Genomic DNA, 27,178 nt, shown 5'->3' with positions numbered 1-27,178 from the left:
ACACAATTTTGGGTACAACATTTTGTTAATCAAAAATTTACATATTCAGGCACTACATTGTATGAGCTAACATAAAGATAGGTGAATAATATTCATATAAAGGTATGTAAAGCTAAGTGAATAATGTTCATATAAAACCATAACCCAGTACCAACTAATCCCCCATGGACTTATTTCAGTGGTATACAAAAAAATTATTTCAAAAAGTTTATTTGTGAGTTTTGAGGTATAAATAAGGAAAAAAAGCTAAAATTTTCTAAACTAAATGGTACCTTAATTATCCCTAAGAGTATTCTTTCATTTAGGAAGAAAAAAGAATAATCTCTTGGGCTTGTCTTAATAGAAAGATAGAAAACTTAGCAAGTTGATGTAGAAAACTTGTTCTATGGAGAAAGTCAAAGTGGATGTAATGGTTTGGGGATGATAGCGGGGCAATTAGATAAAAAAGGATGCTGAGAAAATTTGACAAGTAGGTTCACTCTTTTTCAATATAAAAAAAAAAAATCTTTTGACCTCCAGGCACTAAGATGATTAAAGTTAAAAAGTATCATGGTGAGAAAATAAACCCTGCCTGAGCTACAGATGCGGCTGGCACAACAATGTCAAATCAGGGGGTTGAGAATTGGTTAGGATCCTGCATACACAGGGGGTTTCTTTGAAAATGACCTAAACTAGCAGCTGATACGAAGAACATGCTGATATTTTTTCAAAGCTCCCTACTAACCAACTAAGATGCTATAAAAAGTGCAGTAACCCCTACTAGGAAAAACCAATCTCTCCCAGCCTAGTTCATTTTCCTTCGCTGAAATATAGGTCTATTTTTGAATACTTCCGTGAATAGACTTCCTTCCTTCAGGAACAGTTAAGTGCTAGTGCAATGCTCTGGTATAATACCTTTTATTCAAAACTTTTATAATCCACACTCTACAGATAAAAGTAGATTAGGGAGATAGGCTTGGTGAGAGTGACTTTCATATGACAAGGTAGGAAGCCACATGTGGAGCTTGAACAAAAGCTGGGAGAGCTGGGGAGAATTTGCATCAGTAAAGACAAAGTAAATGCTTTCTCACCACAGTCAGAGTGTAGGGCAGGGATAAAAGGGACTGTAATGAGAGACAAAGGTCAGCAGGTGCTATGAGAGCAAAGATCTTAAGAAAATGTTTTAAAAGAAAGTGTCTCACACAGATAAGTTTTAGGTGAATATCTGAAAATTTTGCTTTCCTTTTTAAATGCGGAGGAATACAAATCATATGCTGTCCTTTGGAAGGAACCATAAAAATTATAAAGCTAAAGTCACAAAATTTCCAAAACGAAAGGGATTTTAAACATCAATAACTTTGTACTCCAGATGAGAAAATGGAAGCACAGAGTTTTACAGAAAATCCCCAAGACACACAGTAAAGGTCAGCAACTCTGTAGAGGAAGTCTGGCATGAATATATATATATATATATATATATATATATATATATACCCCACCTTACTAATCACTGTCACTCATAGACTGTCTGCTGTCTACAGTATATTTAATGAGCAACCCCAACCTCTAAACTGAAAGTAAAAGAGGAACACAACTATGGTTTAACAAGATTATGTTAGGAGCAAAATATGGAAACTGATTTTACTTCTGTCATCCATTTGTAAAACTGTATTCTGCCAGACAATGAATGTTGTAATCTTTTTACAACTATTGATTTCTAGGTTGTCATAGCAAAGAAACTTTGATATGAAACTTAAATTAATTTTTACCTATAGTGCTTTGTAAAATAAAATTAACATAGTCTTTAGATGTTTAGGTCAGAAATTGTATTAGATAAGTGTCTGATTAATATGCATTTGAAAGTGAAGAATAAAATATTTATCTCATATCTATTATCTACATAATTGTAAAAACCTAGTTATACTCCAATTAAAATCCACCATGAAAGGAAAAACAAACAGAAACACAAGCAAATAGGCCAATAAATAAATAAATACATAGTATATGATTTATCCAAAAATAAGAATATAAAGAACCTATGGTGGGAGAGGTAGCTCAGCAGTTAAGATCTCTTACTGTTCTTGCCAAGAGAGTTAGGTTCTCAAGTCTGACAGCTCACAACTTATGTAATGTCAGTGACAGAGCATCTAACACTTTCTTCTGGCTTCTGAGGGTATCTGCAAGCATCTGCACACACATACACCAATGAAAACAAACATTTTAAACATTTATTTTTATTTTAGGCATGTGAGAGTCTTGTTTCCACAAATGAAGGAGTCCAAATACATCCAGTGCCAGTGACTGACAGAAGATGCAGTGAAACCCGTAGGATCGTCTAGGCTAGTGTCTTCCATCCTACCTGCTCTTACACTTTTTTCTAACTCCTCTTCTACAGAGGTCCTTGAGTCCTCAAGGGATGGGATTTGAAGGAAACATCCTTGTATGAACAAGTGCTCCTAGGTCTTTCATTCTTTGCATATTGTCCAGCTAGGGTCTCTGTATTTGTTCTTATCTGCTATAAGACAAAGCTTCCCTGATGATGGCTGAGCAAGACACCGATCTATGAGTGTAGCAGAGTGCTCCTAGTCATCATTTTATTGCTAAGTTCCTTTAGTTAGTGGTTCTCAACCTTCCCAATGCTATAACCCTTTAATACAGTCTTCACATAAAATTATTTTTCTTGCTACTTTATAACTCTAATTTTGCTACTGTTATACATCCTAATGTAAAACGTCGGTTGTGCAGGATATTTGATAAGCAACCCCTGTCACAGAGTCATACAACCTCTAAAGAGTCATGACCCACAGGACGAAAAGCACTGCTTTAGTACAACAGGAGTATTTTGTTTCCCCCTAGGTCCTTGGCCCTGTAGTCTCAGATTCTTGGCTACCCAAACAACATTGGGTAAGGGTCCCAACTCACAGAGTAAGCCTTTACACAAATTAGAACTCGGTTTGCCACACCCACAAGCTTTGTGACACTAATTCACCAGTGAATCTTGCAGGTAAAACACTTACTCTTTTAGACTGAAGAATTTGTGGGTTGCTTTTTACATTTTTGTTTTCGTAGCAGACTTTCCAGTACTGTGAATACTATTTCATAGGAGTGAAGCTTCTTGGTAGGCATCAGCATGGTTTTTTTTTTGTTTGTTTGTTTTTGTTTTTTTTTTAATGGTTTTTTGAGACAGGGTTTCTCTGTGTAGCCTTGACTGTCCGGGACTCGCTCTGTAGTCCAGGCTGGCCTCAAACTCACAACGATCCACCTGCCTCTGCCTCCCGAGTGCTGGGATTAAAGGCATGCGCCACCACTCCCGGCTCAGCATGGTTTTTTTCCTTGTTCAATGTACTGTGTAGATGATGTCTTCAGCAATAGGGTCTTACTCTCATTTTGTAGAAAGCCACCAATAGCCTGGGCTGTTTGAGATTTAGGTGGGGCCCCTTTGGCTAACAACTCAACTAGATGTAATCAACTTCCAGTACTGGAATTTCATCTGGTGATGAGAGATGTCCGTTTGAGCACTTATATCAAATCTTGTCATTTGACTATTTCATGTAGGTCACCTTTATATATGTACTTGTTTTAGAAAGATTCTACTGTAAAATGTTTCCAAATGATACATCAGACACCCTTTTGTTTTATCTGGTCTTCTCTTATTCCCTGCCACACTCTCCTCCTCCCTTACCCTCCCTGTTTGATTTTCCCGATGCAGTGTCCCCCCTTTTCCATCCATAACTGCATATTCTATTTCATCTTTCTGGCATGTGTCTTTCTCCTCTCTAGTCACATACTTTCAACAAAACCTTGTGGTTGTATGGACTATAGTTTGATTATCAGTGCAATAACAGCTAACATATACATATAAGCAAATAGATGCCTTGTTTGTCTTTTTGGGTCGGGGCTACCACACTCAGGATGACTTTTTCTAGCCCATCCATTTACCTGTGAATTTTACAATTTCATTTTTTATAACATCTAAGTAATATTCCATTGTGTAAATGTACCTGTAGTGGATCTAGGGAAGTTTTTGTTTTGATCCCAAGTGTGACATGTGAAACTGACTTGTGTGTGGGCATGTGGTGTTTGTCTCATAAGAGAACTTCCTCTTGACGGGCATGATCTTAGCCAGTTACAAAACATCCTGTACAGACTATGGGAGAGTATAAATAGTCAAAATAACAAAGATCAATTGCTTTTTCACAGCTTCACATCTCTTGGCTGTTCATTGCTTCACTTCAAGGTGCTCCTAGTGAGAAATGCTCCAGAGAAGGCTTCGAGGTTCCAGTTTCAGCTGCTGTGGTTGTGGTCACTTTTGGTGAATTTCCAGTTTGCTGTTTAATGGGTCTTCTGGAATCCTGAAGATGAAGAGTAGAATCACCCAAAAAAACTGAGTCTAAAATGTCTACTGCTCCTGTCCCTATTCACCTTCTTTCTTTTCTGTCTAGGACAGGTAGGTTTGAAGGGAGGTAGAGGCACTAAAGAACACCAAATAAAATAGGTTTAAAAATATCAAAGCCTACATCTACCACACTTTCTTTATCTCTTCATCTATTGAAGGACAGTTGAGAAAAAGATAGGTGAGATACTGTAGGTCAAGCAAGCTCAATTGACCCTGATGTCAGTGGCTAGGCTAGGAAACCACAGAGCATGCAATTTTCTTAAGAGATTCCAATTCATGTATAGAGAAACATTTGGGGTAACTTTAACCAAGCAAGTAAAAGACTTATATAATGAAAACTTTAGGACTTTGAAGATACCCAAAGATGGAAAGATCTCTCATGCTCATTGATCTACCATTATATCCTAAAATATACAAATTCCTTTCCCTCAAGCTGATTGCAAATTTGACTTGCTTTCTGTTTTAGAAATTGCATGTTGACACTGAATATTATAGATTTTGAGAGGAAACAGAACCTTGTTGAAGTTTTTAATATTCTCTTTTAAAGTATTCCCTTATAATTCTCTGGTTTGCTGTTTCTGTTACGTCCTAATTTCCATCTCTGAGCTTGTTAATTTGGATCTTGAGTACCTTTACATTAAATTGATTAAGAGATTGTCAATCTTACTGATTTTCTCAAAACAGCTTCATTATTTGTTTAATTGATTCTTTGTATTGTTTATCATTTGTTTGTTTCTTGTTTCTATTTTATTGATTTCAGCTCTGAGTTTATTTTTTTGAGGTAGCCTTCTTTTGGGTGTTATTTCTTCTTTTTGTTGTACAGCTTTCAGTTATGGTTTTACTTTACTAGTATGAGATCTCTCTGTTTTACAAAATGTGGGCACTTGGAACTATTAACTTGCCTTGTACAATAGCCTACATTATTTCTGGTAAATTCGAGTATGTTGTCTTTTTTATTTTAATTCAATATTTTAGGAAGTTTTTTTCTTTCAATCTAGGCCCACTTTTCATTAACTACTAAGTTGTCCAGTTTCTGTGAGTTTGTAAGCTTTCTGTTGTTTCTGTTGTTGATATGCAGCTTCAATCCTTGATGGCAGGATTATTTCAATTTTCTTGTATCTATTGAGACTTGCTTTGAGTCCAAGTATGTTTCTCGATCTCTTAATATTTTCTTTGTTCTATACATTTGGTATTTTGATCATTATATGCTTCAGTGAATTTCTTTTCTGATACATTCTATTTAGTGTTCTGCATGTTTATTGTACTTTCATAGGCTCCTCCTTCTTTAATGTAGGAACATTTTCTTCTATGATTCTCTTGAAAATATTTTCTGTGCCTTTGACCTGGGTTTCTTCTTCCTCTATTTCTAGTGTCCATAGATTTGATATTTTCATACTGTCTCAGGTTTCATAAATGTTTTGTGACATATTTATTTTTGTAGATTTAACATTTTCTTTGAGTGAGGTATTCATTTCTATGGTTCTGAATCCCGCTGAAGCAGGGCTGGATCCCATGACCAGAAAGTCAGTCCAGGCGCCTCTTACTTCCGCATGGGATTGGGTAGACCTGGAGATCAGAGGTCCTGTCTCTCCCTCACTGGCGGGAGGCTACAGTGCTTGCTTTAGGGGTGAGGCTTGTTACATGGGCACAAAGTCAAGTTCCCAGCCTCTGTGGGCAGTGGCGTGTGGAGGGTAGGGAAAATAGGAAATGAATTCCCACATCTGGTGTCACAGTTAGCTCTTTTAAGAATGAGACTACAGATCTCAATGGGAAGTGGAGACTGAATTTCACAAGATCTAAGTTTCATTGTTTTGATTCATCTACCTCACCAAGTGTGGCAGGGGAGGCAGGCAATTGTCCCAAAGCCAAATGGCAGACAGGGTGAGGGCAGGCTCCATGGGTGCTTCCCTGGGCGTTAGCACCGAGCTATCAGCAGTGGTTGATCGTTGAGCAGGCCCCAGAGGCTGAAAGACAGTTCCGTCATTGCTGCCTGATCCATTCTTCATTGAGGAGCACAAAACAGCTGTCTGGAGAAGCTGGGCTTTGACCTTTTTCAGCAGAGTCCCACACATTTCTTCTCCTCCTCTCATCTCTCTTAATCTATTGGTGATGTTTTCCTCTGAGGTTCCTGTTCAATTGCCTACATTTTAAAATCCAGCTTTCTTTCAGTTTGGGTTTTTATTAGATTACTACAACAGCAACAACTACTACAACTACTGCTGCTGCTGCTACTACTACTACTATTAAATTGCATTTCCACTTTATGTCTTGGGTTGTTTATTCATTTCATTCCCCTATTTGTGTTTCCAGAGATTTCAATAATGGATTCCTTCCTATCTTCTTTGAGGATCTTGAAGATGTGGACAAGAGCTATTTTGAGGTCTTTGTGTTGTCCTTCAGTGATATTGGTAGAATTGCTTGGCTCTAATGGAGATACATTGTCCTGTTGGTTACTGATTGTGGTTTTTACACTTGGCATCTAAGTATCTGAGTTTGGGACCATCTTGGAATTGATATATGGTCTTGTGCTTATTGGGTGGTGTTGAGTCCCCTGGGACTAGAGATAGAAAAAAGGGCCAAAAGAAGGTGGCCTTCTACAAAGCTGGAAATAAGACTGTTCGATTGTAATTGCAATACAGCATTTTTTCCTCTAACAAGCAAGCAATGCCACTTTTTTGTAGGTGGCCATATTCTTAATGTAATTAGTATTTTATACTTACAGCTGTAGCGAAGTACTTAGAAACACACCATATCTGCATCACTTCCTTCTTTTTTTGTTTTATTTCTTTTTGATATTGTTAGGGTAGGTTTTCTTTTCCATTTTTGTTAATTTTCTGCTACCTATATTCACTAACTAGGAGAAATAAAAATTCTTTTAAAAATTCACTTATTGTTTTGGTTTTTGTTTTTTAGCATATACTTGTACGAAGCAGCAGATTCCACAGTGCCATTTTTAAGATTTAGCAGGCAATGTAAACAGCCTCCACTCAAATGAATTTTCCTTCGTCCCTACTTTCTGAAACTAGCATCTCATTAATGTCTACTCCTTCCCCCATAGGACAAACTGCACATGCCAAAGAAGGAAAGGGTAGTTCTGGAGTCACTCTGCCACATTGAGCATGGCTGTGTAGTGAGTGTTGATTCTGCTTGCTCTCTATAACTGGGAAACCCTTGAGCCTGCTCTTTGGCTCCCACAGGCACCACCAAGATACTCTTCCAGGCACCAATGTTGGTAATGCACTTGACCCTCATGCATCACAGGCTTTTGTTATTCATGATATCTTAATGTTATAAGTTTATTAGAGGACATTCTGTGAATAGCTTCCCAAATAAATCTGAGCAATCCATGTTAAAATAATGGCCTAATTTCTACTGTGCTACAGACAGACACAAAAAGATAACCTCACAGCTACTTCTCTTCTACTGATTATGTTTTTGGCATCTACAAAACACTGAGTTATTTCTGGGTAAATGGATCAGTATAATTCTCCTTGTTTTGTCCTATTAGCTTTAAATTCTCCTTTAAGACTCAATGGAAACCGTCAAAAAAAAAAAAAAAAAAAAAAACCACTACATTTTCCTCCTAAATTTGTATGAAATTCTCATGCATATTTACTGCACTTTGAATTTATTCATCCTTAGGCTGTGAGAGGATGATATAACTGTATTTATTTTGACGATGGATATGAAATCATCTCAGCATCACTCCATTAATAGATAGTCTCCCTTATGTATTAGCAATAACACTATGTCTAATATGTGAGGTTTTCCATGCACACATCAAGTTGTGTCTGGGCTCTTTGTTCTACACTGAGTTGTATTTCTGTTCCTTGACTACACTTCATTATAACTCTCCAATGAGTTCTGTTATGTAAAAGGGAGATTCCAGTTTGTACACTTCAAGACATGGTATATTAGTTCTCATATCCACTGGTCTATTTAATTTCAGACTGTTCTCTATATATTATTGTCTATAACAGTACATTCTTCCATGTATTTGTTACACACTCCAGGCTCAACTACTTGCACTATACCATGTGAAAAGAATTATAATCTCAACTTCTATATTACTTCTGAACTTAAATACAACCCATTAGACTTTCAATTTTATATTTTATGTGTGGCTTGTATTTGTAATAGATCCCAAGAACTCAGTACTTCCAAGAGTATATAAAGAGTATAAGGGTTATTCCAAAATAGGTTAGATACAATTGGTTGGTTTATTGATATTCAGGACTCATTACTACACAAGTTAAGAAAGTTTCGACTGTAAACTCCACTCGAATTATTTTAAAAAGCCTCACTTTTCCAGGAAAGCATATGTCTACACTTATCACTATGGACATCTTAATCTGGCCTCTTGTCATATTCACATATGTAAGATGATAGAGTATTACAGTACGTATATTTTCTTAAAATAGAAACCAGCACTCTTTTTCTTGGAGTGATTAACCCCAGGTACTGATAATCACTGAAGTCATATAGAGTAGCCATATGATGCCTAAGTGGACTTTCCTTTAGGCTCAATCAATACTGCTTTACATTGCATAACTTCAAGAGTTACATACTCAAGTACATAAGACTTTGTTTGTTTCAATTAGATATCTATGTATACATGAATACACATAAGAGGAAGCCAAGGAGGGTGGGGGTATAATAAGATCTTATACCACTATACTATACATTGATATATGTTGTGGTTTAGAAGTTTTTACTTTTCTACAGAGGAGTGCTTACAATGAACACCTGAGTCACAGGGCAGAAGGTTGATCTGTTAGTAGCACTCCTACAAATATCAAGTGCATTTCCTCAATGAACAATTTGTTTATCATCATTTTCATGGTTTTTAATGGTTCTCAAGGAGATTAACAGTCAGGTTTTTTGTTTATGGAATGAATTTAATTTTTCTGACAATGACAAATGACCTGTACAGGTGATTGTAATTTACAACTCTAGACATCTTTAGTCATTGTATTGTTTTAAAGATTAACTTCTCCTTTTAAAGGTACTAAACACATAGAGATATATCATTTCCAAAGGGACATATGCAGCACATTCATGCTGAAGACTGACAATTCAATAAGTTGAATGGTTGATACCTTCAAAATCTTTAGAAATTTGAGAGATTTTATTCATGTGGAATACTATATTGTCTCACAGTTCCTAAGGTATCACTCTTTCAAAAATCAAAAATGAAGTCAAAGAGAAATGTGGCCACAGGACTTCAGTCTATCAGCTCTTTTGAAATGATGCTCTCAGCTCTCTTCGTTATGCTCATGGTCATCTGTGCTGGGTTAATTGCAGTGTCCTGCCTGGCAATCAAGGAATCAGAAACAGGTAAGTCATGCACTAAGACAAGGAAAGCATTCTAAGTCATCCTTTGCCATATTTTATTCATTACTTTTACTGCACCACAAATATTCTTGTTTCATATGGGTGATTCTGGACACTTTGCTTCACAGAATATTAAGAAAATCAGGTCATTTAAATAATCCCCAAATCAAACTTGGAAACAAAGTATTCTGTTTCCTTTACAAAATAATGTTCAGTTTTTTTTTTTATTTAGGCACACAATACAGTAGGTTTTATATCCTATAGATTCATTGTGATGCAAGTTGAAATTATAAACATATTGGAATGGTTTGGGCTATTCAAGCTCATACACATGAAGAATAAAGAACATTATTGTATATTTATATAGGATGATATCATTATTCTGTTATTGGCTTATACTGTTGCAAACAAATTTGAATAAACTAATTGAAACTTATGTACACAAATATGGATATATAAGGATCTTAATCTGTTGGAGGAGTATATTAGTATAACCTCATACTAACATAGTTCTACTCAATAATGTTTAAATTTTCTTATCCTATTACTCGAAATTTATTATACATTATATTTGAATTAAACATAATATAAATTAAGTCATTATTATGTTATTAGCCTGTTCTGTTGCTAATAAATTTGAATAATAAATTTAAACCTAAGTACATAAATATAGATATATAAGGATTTCAATCTGTTTTGGGACTATATTAGGACAAGCTCATACTAACATAGTTCAACTCAATAATGTTTACATTTTTCTTTATATTATTATTCCTCAAATTTATCATAGAGTACATTTGAATTAAAACACAATGCCATGTAGTAGTAAATGTTTGGCTTCATTGTTATTGGAGCTGCATTGTTCAGGTTATGAGTCTGGGAAAGAAATTGAGAACTAGCTTGCAACAAAAGTTGGCAACATTTGATACATAAAAGACATCATATGCCAAACTGGACCTCAACTCTACGTTTACTCCATATCACCATGTATTCACTTACAAGATAGATAAATAAATCAGAATCATCACAATAACCTGGATAGTAGCAGCTTATTCATAGACTGTACCTATGCCCTGTATACTGATGTTCCTGATGGGCAGCTCAGGTTTCATGTAGATACTCTAGCAAAGGGAGTCAGGGATGTCTCTGACATACACCATACACACTACTGCCTGCTTTTTGACCACTCTCCCCTGGCAGGCCTGCCTAGCCAGGCCACAGGGGAAGAGGACTCTTATTCTGAATTTGAATGTAATAAAAAGTATTTGTGGTTTTACAGAAATGATTTTAGTATAATCCCTGAAATATTATATAGTGTAACTGTCTGTAGAGACTCGGCCTTTAAGGCAAAGAATACTTGTAGGTATTTTGTATGAACAACACAGATTTCATCAAGAGTTTTAGTAAAGTGGTACCTTGTGCCTTATTAATATGCTGCAAATATAATTAAAATTACCCCCCATCATTGCTTATGTTTACTACCTTAGGAAATTCTGTGCTTCTACACCCTCATTCTCTATTGTGGGAAAGAAAATAATTCTTATGTCATGCTACTGTGAGAATTATTTATTGTTACTATTGCATTGAATAATGGTTTTATCTTTGTGTGTTTCAGCCAAAGCTATTCATTTTTAATATAAATACATATCAAAAATATTCTGATATAAGGATTGTTTAATTTGCTTAACAAATCTTACAGTTTTTCCTCATAGAGACACTATATTTTTTACATTATTTACAGTAACTACTCCAGAGTAGACATTTCCTGTCTCATGCCAAAAGTTATACATGCCAAATTTATAATTAGTAGGATGTAAGAAGTGGCTTCAAAGCTGTGTTTCAAAGTTACACATGTATGGAAATCTTCACAGAAACTCACATGCAGAAAGCCAGCAGTGTCCTGGAGGCTTGGGGTCCAAGAAAGATCTAACAACAGCTATACAATTTTAATGGTTCATTTCTCACTGTGTTTTCCTGAATCACTTCCCATAATTGGTAGTCTGATTATTTCCTGTGACTTCCAACAGGAATCTCAAATTAAAAAGAAATGCAAAAAAGTATGGCTTGGCTTCAAAGAAGAGAGCAAAATGTAGTAGAAAAGAAAATAAGCCTAAGGTTTTTTTTTTCTTTCAGTTTTCTAAAACAACCAGACAGATGAAAATGAAAAAGATAGGAATATTCCGTTTTGAAAAAGAAGAACAACAGAGAAAAAGCAAAGCAAGAGTTAAACAATTATAATGAAAATACATTAAATGAGAATTGTTACCCCTGTATCATAAACCAGAATGCAATATTTTCTTCCAGTCATAATTGTGAGTTTTACTTCTTATGAATTCACATAGATGCAGCCGTTGGAAAGAATCATGAAGTCAGAGGGACATTTAAAATAACGTCTGGAGTGACATATAATCCTAATTTACAAGATAGACTCTCACCAGATTTCAAAGTTCTTGCTTTTGACCTTCAGCAAATGGTAGGGGATTGTTTCTCCACAGCTGGTTTAAAATCTCATAATCAGTTTTATTAACTTCTTTTCAATTGATTCAAAGACCACATTTTCTCACTCTTAAAATATCATTAAATAGGGCAGAAGAGTGAGGGAATGTGGGAACAGAAGATATAAGAGAAAGGATAACAATCAGGATGTATTCTGAATAAATTATAATAAATTAAAATTTATTAAAAATTTATAAATACAATTTACCTTCATGATTCACAACTGTATAAATCTTGATTATAAAGATCTCTTCAGTTCTAAACAGTGTATTAATGTTGAAATATTCAATTTAACATATTTTTTTATCTTTTTAGATAGATGAGATCTTTGAATCAAGTAATCTGAAGAATGAATATAAAAAATCCATGGTTTTTCAATTTGAGTGAGTATATTCAAAATCATTCTACTAGTAGAATATTGCTCTGAGCCAACACTGTGCAAATGTATAGTGTCATTATGAGTAGGAAAGAAGAACAATTTCCAACACCTTGTGCAGATTAGTAAATGTTTTATAGTAAAAATATTTTAGTAAGAGATAGTAGTAATATTTGAAAATTTATAAATTAACATGCTTTTCTCACAAGGTTAAAATTGTGCTGATATATAAAGGGCTGAGATTAAATATATGCACATGCATATATAGTGTTTAATTTGTTAATAACATGTGAGGCAACTTCTTCATTATTAATATAATAATATGTCACCTATTTTATTTACATTGTAAATTACAAAAGAGATGAGACATGTTAACATCATTTTTTTTTTATGTTAACATCTTTACTTACAAAACAAAGTGTAATTGTACCATCCTTTTTCTCTTTCTGTCCTTTATGGACACACACACAAACAAACACACACAATTTGTAATTTCAATGTTCAATAAATGAATGAGTTTCACATTAATAAAATAATATATAATTTCTTTATGAGTAATCCAATGTAGGGTATGTATTGGTGTGCCCTATGCTAAGATACACTGTATATGTAAAGGTAGCATTTCTTATATTCAATATGAGATTTAAGCTTGTAAAAATTAATATATCTTCAGATATTGGTCCATGTGTCTCAGCTGAATCATTGTGTCTATAAATGAAAGTCCAGGACTCCTTGCCCTGTCAATATGCTTATGTCACAGTGACTCTCGTGATTTATAAACTGTGGGGACAGAAGAAACTTTGAAACATAGATACAAATGAACAGCACAGTTAGCTGAGAAGATTGTACTGCTACTGAGAATCTACAAAACTTACAGAAAGAAAATAAAGGAGTATTTCACTCAAACATTAGAAATTTCAAATAAAGAGAGAAACACAGAAACACAGAAAACAAAACAAATATATGAAATTGAGCAATACCTTTTTTTATCTGAAATAGACAAAACTGAGAAAGCCTTTTAATTTTCTAAAGTGATTAATAAAATTAAGCAAATGCAATTCGCAGAAAACAGAACAAGCCTGGAGAAGGATAATAAATGAGATTATTAATTAAATCAACCTACCCTGAGTATGATGTGTACTTGTGAATCCAGATACCTAGGAGGAGTGTTCTATCATTATGTTTCATATTAAATATGATACGGTTTAATTTTTTCACAAAATGTGCTTGCTTTGTCAATAAAAAGCTACAGGAAAAATTAAAGATGTAATGAGGAGTCTACAGTAACTGAATTGTGGATGTGACATAAAAGTGTATCAAAGTATTAAAATGATGTACACGTGTGTGTGGGTAGGACAGTGCTACAGACAAAGACTTAAGTGTCTTCTGTTACAATGCAAATTGTTGTCAATTTTTTTCTTTACTTCCCTCTTAGAATGACAGAACAAGGTCATGTTTCTTTCCTTCTAATAATTTATAATTAGTTCTTCAGTTTGATGTGATGGAAGCTGTTACCTTGACTTCCTGTAATGTCTAGGAAATAGCATTTCTTTTATATTCCCAAAATGATCTTCAGCTGAATCAGTGAAGAAGTCTCCACTACTCTGTGAAGAAAAACCCAGTGATTTGAAGGAGACCGTGAAATGCAAAATTAAAACTAAGTATAAGGAAAATAAAGAAAAATAGTTCAAATGAAACTATTGTCCTGCACGTTGCATAAGTAAAGGGAAGAATCATGCCAAAGGACATACATAGGTACATAAATTTTAATTTAAAATCATCAAAAAATGCATTAAAATGGCATTAGCTTAGTCAGTGAAGTCTTTGACATGGCCTTTAAAAGACTTGAGCTTATTGTCCAGAATTTATATAACAAAGCATGTTTTAATTGCACATGCTTGCAATTTGCATGTTAGGGTGACAAGATCCAGCAGATCCAGTGTCCTTTCTGGTAAGGTAGCCAAAACAAAATTCAAACCAGTGAGACCCAGATAAAATAAGAGATTCTGTCTCATAAGAGAGTGGACAGCTTCCTGAGGGAGTACAGCTGAGGTTGCCTTTGGCCTCCATGTATAGGGTATATGCACACCCTCCTCACCCACAAATGTAAATACCTCACACAAGAATATACATGAGTGCATGCCCATATGCGTGCACATGTGCATGAACACACACACACACACACACACACACACACACACACGTACAACATAAGAAATGCCCATGAAAAGCTAGAATAATTAAAAACATCCTTAAATGACATATTCTGTAGGTCTCTGGCGCTTTTGAAGGTCTTATTTAACCATTTTACCTTATCTATCTATAGAATCATATCTATCTGTCAGACTTAGGCTATATATTCTTATGAAAAAAATTAGACTAGTATTTGACATAACCTTGATTTGCTCAACTAATAATTAGCTTGTATTATTTAATTATCCTAAATAGGCTGCAGCACCACTTTCAAGGTATTGGAAGTAAACCTTATATTATAATTGAGCTATGTGAGTATATTGTCTCATATTACATAATCTTAGATTTGAATTCTATACCAATGTATCAAAATTACACTTATTTTACATCAATATACAAAATTCTATACCAATGAATTAAAAACAACCTTATTTGTGAGTAGCAATTAAGGACTTGAGTTGAGGAGTAGATTCAGAAATCTACCTTTTCTTTTATCCTCCCTCTATATTTCTATATCCCCCCTTTTTTATTTTCAGCTACGATCTCCTTACCTATGAAAGAAAGATAAAGGAAAAGAGAGACATCCCTGAGAAAAATTAAAGAAATACTTTGTCTTCTCAACAATAACCAATGAGTATCCACTTACACTGCCACCTCTCACTTATTTACCTCACAATCACAGAGTAGCCTTGCTTTGAAAGAGTTATTTTGCAGGTTTTTAAGAGCAAAGATATTGAAAAAGAATTTTATTAAGGAGTTTAAATAATCAACAGCATCAAGGCATTCTTTCTATTGTGGTAAGGTACTGAGAGCATTTTATTAAGCTTCCTACATTTGGGGTGCTTATAACATTTTTAATATGCTACCTACCAAGATTTACCTAGGAAGTAACTGAAGAATGCATGCGGCCTTTAATTAATTAATAATAAATGGTCTCTGCAGGCACTATGAGGATGCTGAGGATTAAAATCCTTGTTCTAAAAATGTGGAAATGTTGTTGAAGAAATATATCAACAGCAAGCAATTTCTAATAATGATACTAACTGGCAGTTAACAACAAATTATTCATATTCGTTGTACAATGGTGAAAGAAACTTAAAAAGAAACATTTTAAGATAGCTTCCCCTAACCTTTGATTGGCTGCTTCACCTAGTCTTTGATGGGCTGCTTTGCCTGGGTTATATTCATAGCTTCTGGAGGAAGTTCATTCATATAAAAATATTCATGCTACTTAAAATTGTTTCTCTCCAACAGTATGTATATATAGACTATATAAGCATTTTTAAGACTTTTGTGGACATTCAGAAAATTTCTCATTGAGTAATCATTGTTAGCACCATGTCTTGTGCTCATATTTTGGGGTTTCACTTATACAACAAAGAAGCTTTAATAATCTCAGCCCAATGCACATTTTGTTCATTTTCATCCACTGGTAAAGGCTGAAGTATGACACCTAAGTTTAAGTCCCTATTCATGCCTCGTGGTTTCAGCTCCTGAAGACTTTCTAGCATTACCATTCTAAATGAAGGGGCGTTCATATGTACTTTCTCAGAGTCTCATTTGGATTTCATTTCTTTTTCCTACACTGTTTTAGCATCTGTGCTGAGCTATCACAGAATGCATGTATCCCTACAGCCAGTTTTCATTCTTCAGTATATTTTCTTTTCAGGTACTTTCCCATACCTCCCCTCACTCCCATTCCTTTCCATTTTAGCAGTCTGCTAAGCACCAATTGGTAACACGCCTCCACTGAGTGCACTCAATCTTGTTTTTGCACGAGGACTTCTCTCATCAGCTCATTCAGAATTCTGTGCTATCATACAAAACACACCCCCACCCAAGGTGGGATAGAATTGTTTATTTGCCTTTCTCCTTAGTAGAACATGAAGTCTGACCACAAAGGTCAGAAAAAGACATTCGGCCTCCTGGAATAATGTGGTGAGGGAGCCTAACCCTGGTCCTCTATAAAAGCAACAAGTACCCTTAACCCATGACTCCTCTCTCCAGCCCAGAATCCTCTGTTCTCTATGACTAAATAAAGGCATGATTATCAACTCAGTGGCAAAGGAATTATCCCTGGAAAAAATTATGACATAGGGTCCAATAAAGATTAGTGGGAAAAAGAAAGGCCAGAGTCTTGTTACACATTCTTTGGAATAATAACCTGGAAAAGGGAGATAGGGTAATGGATGGGGGGGCAGCAGGGGAAGAGACATTCAGAGGCTTCTCTCTCTCTCTCTTTCTCTCTCTTTCTCTCTCTCTCTCTCTCTCTCTCTCTCTCTCTCTCTCTCTCTCTCTCTCTCTCTCTCTCTCTCTCTCTCTGTGTGTGTGTGTGTGTGTGTGTGTGTCTGTGAATGTGTGTGGGTGTGTTTGTGTGTCTGTGAAGGTGTGTGTGTCTGTGTGTGTCTGTGAATTTGTATGGGTGTGTGAGTGTGTGGGTGTGTCTGTGAATGTGTGTGTGTGAATGTGTGTGTTAGTGTGTGTTGATACACAATCTTTCACTTGAACACAGAGTGTACCCATTCACCAGCTTACTGTCAGGATTCTCATCTCTGCCGCCTAAGCGTTGCTGTTACACATAGGAGGTAAATGCCCTCTTAACATTTACATATGGCGTTGGATATCTAATTTCCAGTCCGCATGTTTATGTGGAAAATCTCAGCCTTGGGGTTTTCTTAAATAATCACAAATGAAAATATGTACTTATAGAAAAAGTAGAAAAAAATCACCATTGATTTGAGCATTGCAATTTTAAAATTCGATTTATAAAATCAGGGAACAGAAATTACTTATTTGTCCCCTATATAATAGTATCCAATGTGAAAAATGAATCTAAAACCCCTTTTAAAACACTACAATTTCAATTATAGTGACCTCACATATCTGTGCCATCAATAAAGGAATATATATATATATATTTCACTAATAACATTCAAACTTAGTCATTAATCTATGTTATTGTATTTTATGCATATTTAATTATTTTGTCACTTTCTAAATTGTGCATGTGGTGGGGGATGTGGGTGTATGTGTTTGTAACCAGTCTGAAGAACAAGCAAAAGGATTTTTTTTCTCTTTCTTTCGGGGACGCTATTATTCTGCTCTGTAGAAAATGTTTTGACTCACAGGGCATTAGCAGTTGGTTCTTTTAATAAAGGGCTGTTTACCCTCTGTGGCAATGTGCACTTTAAGTTTGCCCTTTGCACACAGATGAGTCACAAAGTTCTCAAAGGAAAGAGCTGTGTTTATTCAGCAAACCTAAAGGTTATCAGTATCATTAAGGAAAATATAAGATAAGAAACATTTTGATCTATTACATCCAAGCTCTGTGTACAATGATAGGATTTATCTCGCCATAAAATTAAATGAAGAGTGAGCCAGAGAGACACAAAAAGGGAGCTCTGCAGCTCTTCTACAAAGAACAAGTACTTTGAAATAAGAATGGCTATTATTTTTTCTTTTTTTTTTTTTTTTTTTTTTTTTTTTTTTTTTTTTTACTTTCTTTTTTTTTTTTTTTTTTATTAATTTATTCTTGTTACATCTCAATGTTTATCTCATCCCTTGTATCCTCCCATTCCTCCCCCCCCCCATTTTCCCATTATTCCCCTCCCCTATGACTGTTCCTGAGGGGGATTACGTCCCCCTATATATTCTCATAGGGTATCAAGTCTCTTCTTGGCTACTTGCTGTCCTTCCTCTGAGTGCCACCAGGTCTCCCCCTCCAGGGGACATGGTCAAATGTGAGGCACCAGAGTATGTGAGAAAGTCGTATCACACTCTCCACTCAACTGTGGAGAATATTCTGACCATTGGCTAGATCTGGGAAGGGGTTTAAAGTTTACCTCCTGTATTGTCCTTGGCTGGTGCCTTAGTTTGAGCGGGACCCCTGGGCCCAAATCTGCCTATCATATTGTTCTACTTGTAGATTTCTAGGACCCTCTGGATCCTTTTATTTTGCTGTTCTCCCATGCGTCTCTCATTTAGAGTCCCAATAGGATGCCTTCCCCTCTGTCCCAGTTTCCTGGTAAGTGAAGGCTTTCGTGGGACATGCCCCTTGGGCTAGTATGCAGATATAAGTGAGTATATACCATTTGATTCTTTCTGCTTCTGGGTTAACTCACTCATTATGATCATTTCTAGCTCAATCCATTTATCCACAAATTTCGGGAATTCCTTGTTTTTAATAGCTGAGTAGTATTCCATAGTGTATATGTACCACAGTTTCTTTATCCACTCTTCTACTGAGGGACACTTAGGCTGTTTCCATGTTCTGGCTATTATGAATAAGGCTGCTATGAACATGGTTGAGCAAATTTTCTTGTTGTGTGCTGGAGCATCTTCTGGGTATATTCCAAGGAGTGGAATAGCTGGGTCTTGAGGAAGCCCTATTCCCATTTTTCTGAGATAGCACCAGATAGATTTCCAAAGTGGCTGTACTAGTTTGCATTCCCACCAGCAATGAAGGAGTGTTCCTCTCTCCCCACATCCTCGCCAGCATGTGGTGTCGCTTGAATTTTTGATCTTAGCCATTCTGATGGGTGTAAGATGGAATCTCAGAGTTGTTTTGATTTGCATTTCCCTGATGACTAAGGAGGTTGAGCATTTCTTTAAGTGTTTCTCAGCCATTTGATACTCCTCTGTTGAGAATTCTCTGTTTAGTTCCAAGCCCCATTTCTCAATTGGGTTATTCGGTTTGGTGGTGTTTAATTTCTTGAGTTCTTTATATATTTTGGATATTAGACCTTTGTCAGATGTAGGGTTGGTGAAGATTTTTTCCCAGTCTGTAGGCTGTCGCTTTGTTCTCTTGACAGTGTCTCCTGCCTTACAGAAGCTTCTCAGCCTCATGAGGTCCCATTTATTAATGGTTGACATTAAGGCCTGGGCCGTTGGTGTTCTGTTCAGGAAGTTGTCTCCTGTGCCAATATGTTCCAGGCTCTTTCCCACTTTTTCTTCTAAGTGAGTTAGTGTCTCTGGTTTTATGTTGAGGTCTTTAATCCACTTGGATTTGAGTTTTGTGCAAGGTGACAAATATGGGTCCAGTTTCATTTTTTTACACATAGACCTCCAGTTAGACCAGCACCATTTGTTGAAGATGCTATCCTTTTTCCATTGAATGGATTTGGCTTCTTTGTCAAAAATCAAGTGACCATATGTGTGTGGATTCATATCTGGGTCTTCGATTCGATTCCACTGATCAACCAGCCTGTTGCTGTGCCAGTACCATGCTGTTTTAAGTACTATTGCTTTATAGTACAGTTTGAGATCAGGTATGGAGATTCCTCCGGAGCATCTTTTATTGTACAAGATTGTTTTAGCTATTCTGGGTTTTTTGTTTTTCCATATGAAGTTCAGAATTGAACTTTCAATGTCTTTAAAAAATTGTGTAGTTATTTTGATAGGGATTGCATTGAATCTATAGATTGCTTTTGGTAGGATGGCCATTTTTACTATGTTAATTCTCCCGATCCATGAGCAAGGAAGATCACGCCATCTTCTCAGGTCATCTTCAAACTCTTTCTTCAGAGTTTTGAAATTTTTTTCATACAAGTCCTTCACTTGCTTAGTTAGGGTAACTCCTAGATATTTTATATTGCTTGTGGCTAATGTGAAGGGTGTGGTTTTCCTAATTTCTTCCTCTGCAAGCTTGTCATTTGTGTATAGGAAGGCTACAGACTTTTTTGAGTTAATTTTGTATCCAGCCAATTTGCTGAAGGTGTTTATCAGCTTTAGGAGTTCTCTGGTGGAGTTTTGAGGGTCACTTATGTACACTATCATATCATCTGCAAAGAGGGATAATTTGACTTCCTCCTTTCCCATTTGGATCCCCTTGATCTCCTTTTGTTGTCTTATTGCTCTGGCTAGAACTTCGAGTACTATATTGAAGAGATATGGAGAGAGTGGGCAGCCTTGCCTTGTTCCCGATTTGAGAGGAATTTCCTTGAGTATCTCACCATTTACTTTGATTTTGGCTATTGGCTTGCTGTATATAGCCTTTATTATGTTGAGGAAAGTGCCTTGTATCCCCGATCTCTCTAAAACTTTAAACATGAATGGGTGTTGAATTTTATCAAATGCTTTCTCTGCATCCAAGGAGATAATCATGTGGTTTTTTATTTTCAGTTTGTTTATATGATGGATTACATTGATGGATTTCCGTATATTAAACCATCCCTGCATGCCTGGAATGAAGCCTACTTGGTCATGATGAATGATATCTTTGATGTGCTCCTGTATTCGTTTTGCAAGTATTTTATTTAGTATTTTTGCATCTATGTTCATAAGAGAAATTGGTCTGAAATTCTCTTTCTTTGTTGAGTCTTTGTGAGGTTTAGGTATCAATGAGACTATGGCCTCATAGAATGAATTTGGTAATTTTCCATCCATTTCTATCTTTTGGAGTAGCTTGAAGAGTATCGGTATTAGCTCGCCCTTAAAGGTCTGGTAGAATTCTGCACTGAAACCATCTGGCCCTGGGCTTTTTTTGGTTGGGAGACCATCGATGATTGCTTCTATTTCTGTCGGGGAAATGGGACTATTTAACTTGTTTATCTGTTCTTCACTCAACTTTGGCAAGTGAACTTGATCAAGAAAATCGTCCATTTCCCTTAGATTTTCAAATTTTGTGGCGTATATGCCTTCAAAGTAGGATCTTATGATTCTTTGAATTTCTTCAGTGTCTGTTGTTATGTCTCCCTTTTCATTTCTGATTTTGTTGATTTCAATACTGTCTCTCTGCCTTTTAGTTAGTTTGGCTAATGGTCTGTCTATCTTGTTGATTTTCTCAAAGAACCAGCTTTTGGTTTTGTTGATTCTTTGGACTGTTTTCTTAGTTTCTAATTTGTTAATTTCAGCCCTGAGTTTGATAATTTCCAGGCGTCTACTCCTCTTGGGTGTTTCTGCTTCTTTTTTTTCTAGGGCTTCCAGTTGTGTTGTTAAGATGCTTATGTGCGATGTTTCCAATTTCTTTTTAAAGGCACATAGTGCTATGAATTTTCCTCTTAGCACTGCTTTCAATGTATCCCACAAATTTGGGTATGTTGTTTCTTCATTTTCATTGAATTTCAGAAACTCCTTGATTTCTTTCTTTATTTCTTCCCTGACCCAGGTGTCATTTAGCAGAGAGTTGTTTAGTTTCCACAAACGTGTAGGCTTTTTGTTATTTCTGTTGTTGTTGAATTGCAGCCTAAGAGCATGGTGATCTGATAGGATACAAGGTATTATTTCAATCCTCTTGTATCTGTTGAGGCTTGCTTTGTGACCTACGATGTGATCAATTTTGGAGAAGGTTCCATGGGGTGCAGAGAAGAAGGTGTATTCTTTCTTGTTTGGGTGAAAGGTTCTATAGATATCTGTTAGATCCATTTGACCCATGGCATTGGTTAATGATGTTATTTCTCGGCTTAGTTTCTGTTTCAATGACTTATCCTTCAGTGAGAGTGGGGTGTTGAAGTCTCCCACTATTATTGTGTGGGGATCGATGTGTGGTTTAAGCTTTTTTAGGAGATCTTTTACATATGTGGGTGCCCTTGTATTGGGAGCATAGATGTTCAGAATTGTGATGTCATCTTGGTTGACTTTACCTTTGATGAGTATGAAGTGTCCTTCCTCATCCCTTTTGATTAATTTTGGTTGAAAGTCTATTTTGTTCGATACTAAAATGGCTACCCCTGCTTGCTTCTTGTGACCATTTGCTTGGAATATTTTTTTCCAACCTTTTACCCTGAGGTAATGCCTTTCATTATGGGTGAGATGTGTTTCTTGGATGCAGAAGAATGTTGGGTCTTGTTTATGTACCCATTCGGTTAGTCTGTGTCTTTTTATTGGAGAATTGAGGCCATTGATGTTGAGAGATATTAATGACCAGTGACTGTTAAGAGTCTTAATTTTGATGTTGTTTCCAGTCGAGCGTTTGTGTAGTTGTCTTTTTGCCATGGGATAGTTATCTATTTCCTGGGTAGTTTTGGTTGTAGCTTGACCCTTTGGGATGGAGTTTTCCTTCTAGTACCTTCTGTAAAGCTGGATTTGTGGATAGGTACTGTTTGAATTTGTTTTTGTCATGGAATATTTTGTTTTCTCCATCAATGGTTATTGATAATTTTGCTGGGTAAAGTAGTCTGGCCTGGCATCTGTGTTCTCTTAGGGTTTGCAGGATCTCTGTCCAGGCCCTTCTGGCTTTTATGGTCTCTGCTGAGAAGTCAGGTGTAATTCTGATAGGTTTACCATTAAATGTTATTTGGCCCTTTTCCCTTGCAGCTTTTAATATTTTTTCTTTGTTCTGCATGTTTTGTGTTTTGATTATTATGTGGCGGGCAGTTTTTCTTTTCTGGTCAATTCTATTTGGTGTTCTGTAGGCCTCTTGTATGTTTATAGGCATCTCTTTCTTTAGATTGGGGAAATTTTCTTCTATGATTTTGTTGAGAATAGTTTCTGGGCCCTGGAGTCTGATGTCTTCTCTTTCTTCAATGCCTATTATCCGCAAATTTCTTCTTTTCATGGTGTCCTTAATTTCTTGGATGTTTTGTGTCAGGAGTTTTCCAGATTTGGCATTTTCTTTAATGGTTGATTCAATATCTGTGATTGTATCTTCTAGCCCTGAGATTCGTTCTTCCATCTCTTGGATTCTGTTAGAAAAGCTCACCTCTGTGTTGCTCGCCTTCTTCTCTGAGGTCTCACGTTCTCGTTTTTCTTCTGTCTGTGTGTTTATCATTGAATCCATTTTCATTTTCAGATCTTGAACTGATTTTTTGATTTCTTTCATCTGATTTTTTGTATATTCCTGAGTTTCTTCCATTGCCTCTTTATAGGTCTTCAGAGCTTGAACCGTTTTAGCTATTTCTTTCATCTGGTTGTTTGCATTTTCCTGCAATTTTTCCAGTTCCACTCTATGTGCTTCTTTTATGTCTCTCACCTGTTTGTCTGCGTCTTCCTGCATTTGATTACGAATTTTATTTGTTTCCTCCATTATCATCCTCATTACTAAGGATTTGAGGTCATTTTCTTGTATTTCCGTTGTATTTGAGTTCTCTGGGTGGTTTTCTTTGGGATAGCTGGAAACTGGAGACGCCATGTTGTTTTGGGGTTTTTTGCGTATGCTTTTTCGTTGTCCTTTAGACATCTTGCCGTCTTTGTTTTTGTTGGGTAGCTTCCAGAGTTGAATGGAGGGTGTCTGATGATAGATTCACTTGTTTTCTTACGATTTCCCTAGGCTGCGAGCTCAAAGCTTCACTGGTGTGGATGTTAGGAGGTTAGCCCTGTTGTTCTGGTCTCTCACAGCCAGTGATCCTCAGTCCCTCTCTGCTGTGGATCCTGCAATTGTTCTGGGTCTCTGAATGAGCGTTGGGTCAGGCCAAGGTATCCACAGCCTTCTGTGTTCCCTGCCAAGTCCAGCCAGGAGCACTGGGACCGAACCACGGGCAGAACTCAGCTAGATTCTCAGGGCCAGAACCGTCTGCCAAGCTCAGCTAGGGATTTTGGGCCCAAAATGCACACAGGGCCCAGCCAGAATTTTTGGGCTGGGACTACGCACCAAGCTCCACTAGGGCCTTTTGGCCCAAAGTGCGTGCTGTGGTCAGTTATTGACTCAGGGCCAGAACTGACCACCAATCTCAGCCAGGAATTCTGGATTCAAACTGTACACTGTGTCCAACCAGAGTCTTAGAGCTGGTGGAACCGAGAGCTCTGTCCAGCCTGTGCCACAGCAGGAGAACTGCGGCTGCTCTGAGTTAGCGCCAGTAGTGGAACAAGTGCTCCACCCGGACTGTGTCACCGCAGGGGAGCTGCCGCTGAGCTGAGGTGGTGCCTAGGATGGAACCGAGCACGTCACCAAGCCTGCGCCACAGCAGGAGAACTGCGGCTGCTCTGAGTTAGCGCCAGTGGTGGGACAAGTGCTCCGCCCAGACTGTGTCCCCGCAGGGGAGCTGCCGCTGAGCTGAGGTGGTGCCTAGGATGGAACCGAGCACGTCACCAAGCCTGCGCCACAGCAGGAGAACTGTGGCTGCTCTGAGCTAGCGCCAGTGTTGGAACAAGTGCTCCGCCCGGACTGTGTCCCCGCAGGGGAGCTGCCGCTGAGCTGAGGTGGTGCCTAGGATGGAACCGAGCACGTCACCAAGCCTGCGCCACAGCAGGAGAACTGCGGCTGCTCTGAGTTAGCGCCAGTGGTGGAACAAGTGCTCCGCCCGGACTGTGTCCCCGCAGGGGAGCTGCCGCTGAGCTGAGGTGGTGCCTAGGATGGAACCGAGCACGTCACCAAGCCTGCGCCACAGCAGGAGAACTGCGGCTGCTCTGAGTTAGCGCCAGTGGTGGGACAAGTGCTCCGCCCAGACTGTGTCCCCGCAGGGGAGCTGCCGCTGAGCTGAGGTGGTGCCTAGGATGGAACCGAGCACGTCACCAAGCCTGCGCCACAGCAGGAGAACTGTGGCTGCTCTGAGCTAGCGCCAGTGTTGGAACAAGTGCTCCGCCCGGACTGTGTCCCCGCAGGGGAGCTGCCGCTGAGCTGAGGTGGTGCCTAGGATGGAACCGAGCACGTCACCAAGCCTGCGCCACAGCAGGAGAACTGCGGCTGCTCTGAGTTAGCGCCAGTGTTGGAACAAGTGCTCCGCCCGGACTGTGTCCCCGCAGGGGAGCTGCCGCTGAGCTGAGGTGGTGCCTAGGATGGAACCGAGCACGTCACCAAGCCTGCGCCACAGCAGGAGAACTGCGGCTGCTCTGAGTTAGCGCCAGTGGTGGAACAAGTGCTCCGCCCGGACTGTGTCCCCGCAGGGGAGCTGCCGCTGAGCTGAGGTGGTGCCTAGGATGGAACCGAGCACGTCACCAAGCCTGCGCCACAGCAGGAGAACTGCGGCTGCTCTGAGTTAGCGCCTGTGGTGAAACCAAGTGCTCCGCCCAGACTGTGTCACCGCAGGGGAGCTGCCGCTGAGCTGAGGTAGTGCCTAGTGTGGAGCAGCGTGCTCAACTACGCCTGCGCCACAGCAGGGGAGCTATGGCCACGCTGAGTTAGTGCCTCAGGCAGAATTGTTTGCTGGGCCGGGCCAATACCCGGGACTCTGGGGCCGAACTGTCCGCCGAGTCCAATCTGGGTCCAAAGGCTCCACGCGACCCAAATCCTGCCCCGAGTCCCCTCTCCCGCAGCAATTCCCACCAGCCACCACACCAATCGCCTCCACCGGAAGGCTATGAGCTGCAAACCTCAGCCGCCGCTGCTGGTGCCGCTGGTGCTGCCGCCTCTGCTGCTGCCGCTCCGATCAGAGAAAAACCACGCTCCTCCCGTGTGCAGGGGCACGCAGGTCCTCCGCACCCTGGTCCCTCCGAACCGTGGAGCACTCCCGCTGCCGTGATGTTCGGACCTCGGTGTTCCTGGCTCAGAAATCTGTGCAATTCCCTGAATTGTTCACTGGAGCCTCCAAACGCGGTCCACACTGCTCGCCGCCATCTTGGATCCCTCTATTATTTTTTCTTAAAGGAATGGTTTTTCTCATTTATCTTAACAAATAAAATAAATCTCACAACATAGATAGAGATCATTGATAAAATACCAAAAATAAGTTTCTGCCTGTTTATGAGAAGTAACGCAGATACCATCATGGGTTCCTTGATGCCTCATATATATCTTTCTTATCTCAACATTTATACTGAATAAGGAAATGTATTATAAAGGATACAATTGTATGTGTATCTGTAATATAGAATTTTTATCCTCACAGATATAAATTATTAAGTGCAATATATAATTCACAACTAAAAAGACACATCTTCCTTACAAATATTTATGCCTAAGGTTGATTTAATCCAGTTAGTTACAACCCAGTGAAGGAAAATTTCAAAATTATATTTGCTCTGCTCCAAATGCTTTGTGCCTGTGTCTTCTACTGCCTGATTCAAGCAACACAAAATCAAGTGTTCTGTATAATTAAGTATGTAGAAATATATAGAGAAGATACAGATCTCATTACCATTTAAATTATCTTTTGTGCAACAAAGGAAATAGTAAAACCATAGAACTGAACAGTGAAGATAAAAGATTCTGTGCACTGATACTTTATTTTAAGCCCATATTTAATCCTGTCCACCTTTAGTTCATACTTAAGCAGTCATGTTTTTGGCAAAGAGCATGGATCCCAGACACATAAATGGAATGGAGAAGGATAAAAGAGAGGATGGGAAAAGGAGAAAAGTGGTGAGAAGAAGGGAAAAGAAAGCTGGACCTAATGGAAAAATATAGGATCAAAACATCCTTCTTGTGACAGACAAAAACATTCAAGTAGCTAGCTATTTCTCCATCCATTCATATGTGAAATTCTAACAACAATGCAAGACAATAAATATATGTAGCTGTCTCAAAGTATTTCCTTAAGAAGAATAGTTCACTAAAATATTGACAAGAAATGAGTGGAAACTGTATACAAAGG

At 38.0% G+C, this 27,178-nt stretch overlaps 1 protein-coding gene across 1 annotated transcript in view; it reads left to right on the top strand.

Moving 5' to 3' along the window:
• Window positions 1–9,567: 9,567 nt before the first annotated feature.
• Window positions 9,568–27,178, top strand: part of Tmprss15 (transmembrane serine protease 15) — a 118,947-nt gene continuing 101,336 nt past the window's right edge. Inside the window, exons 1-3 of the mRNA XM_051150372.1 lie at window positions 9,568–9,712; window positions 12,052–12,182; window positions 12,521–12,588. Of these exons, the coding sequence (XP_051006329.1) occupies window positions 9,568–9,712; window positions 12,052–12,182; window positions 12,521–12,588 (344 nt within the window). The remainder of the gene's footprint in view (window positions 9,713–12,051; window positions 12,183–12,520; window positions 12,589–27,178) is intronic.

The sequence above is a fragment of the Acomys russatus genome, chromosome 8 (genome assembly GCF_903995435.1).
Source record: "Acomys russatus chromosome 8, mAcoRus1.1, whole genome shotgun sequence".
Classification (NCBI taxonomy): Eukaryota; Metazoa; Chordata; class Mammalia; order Rodentia; family Muridae; genus Acomys; species Acomys russatus.
Note: the sequence above shows the minus strand (reverse complement) of the source record. Positions and strands in the feature narration are given on the sequence as shown.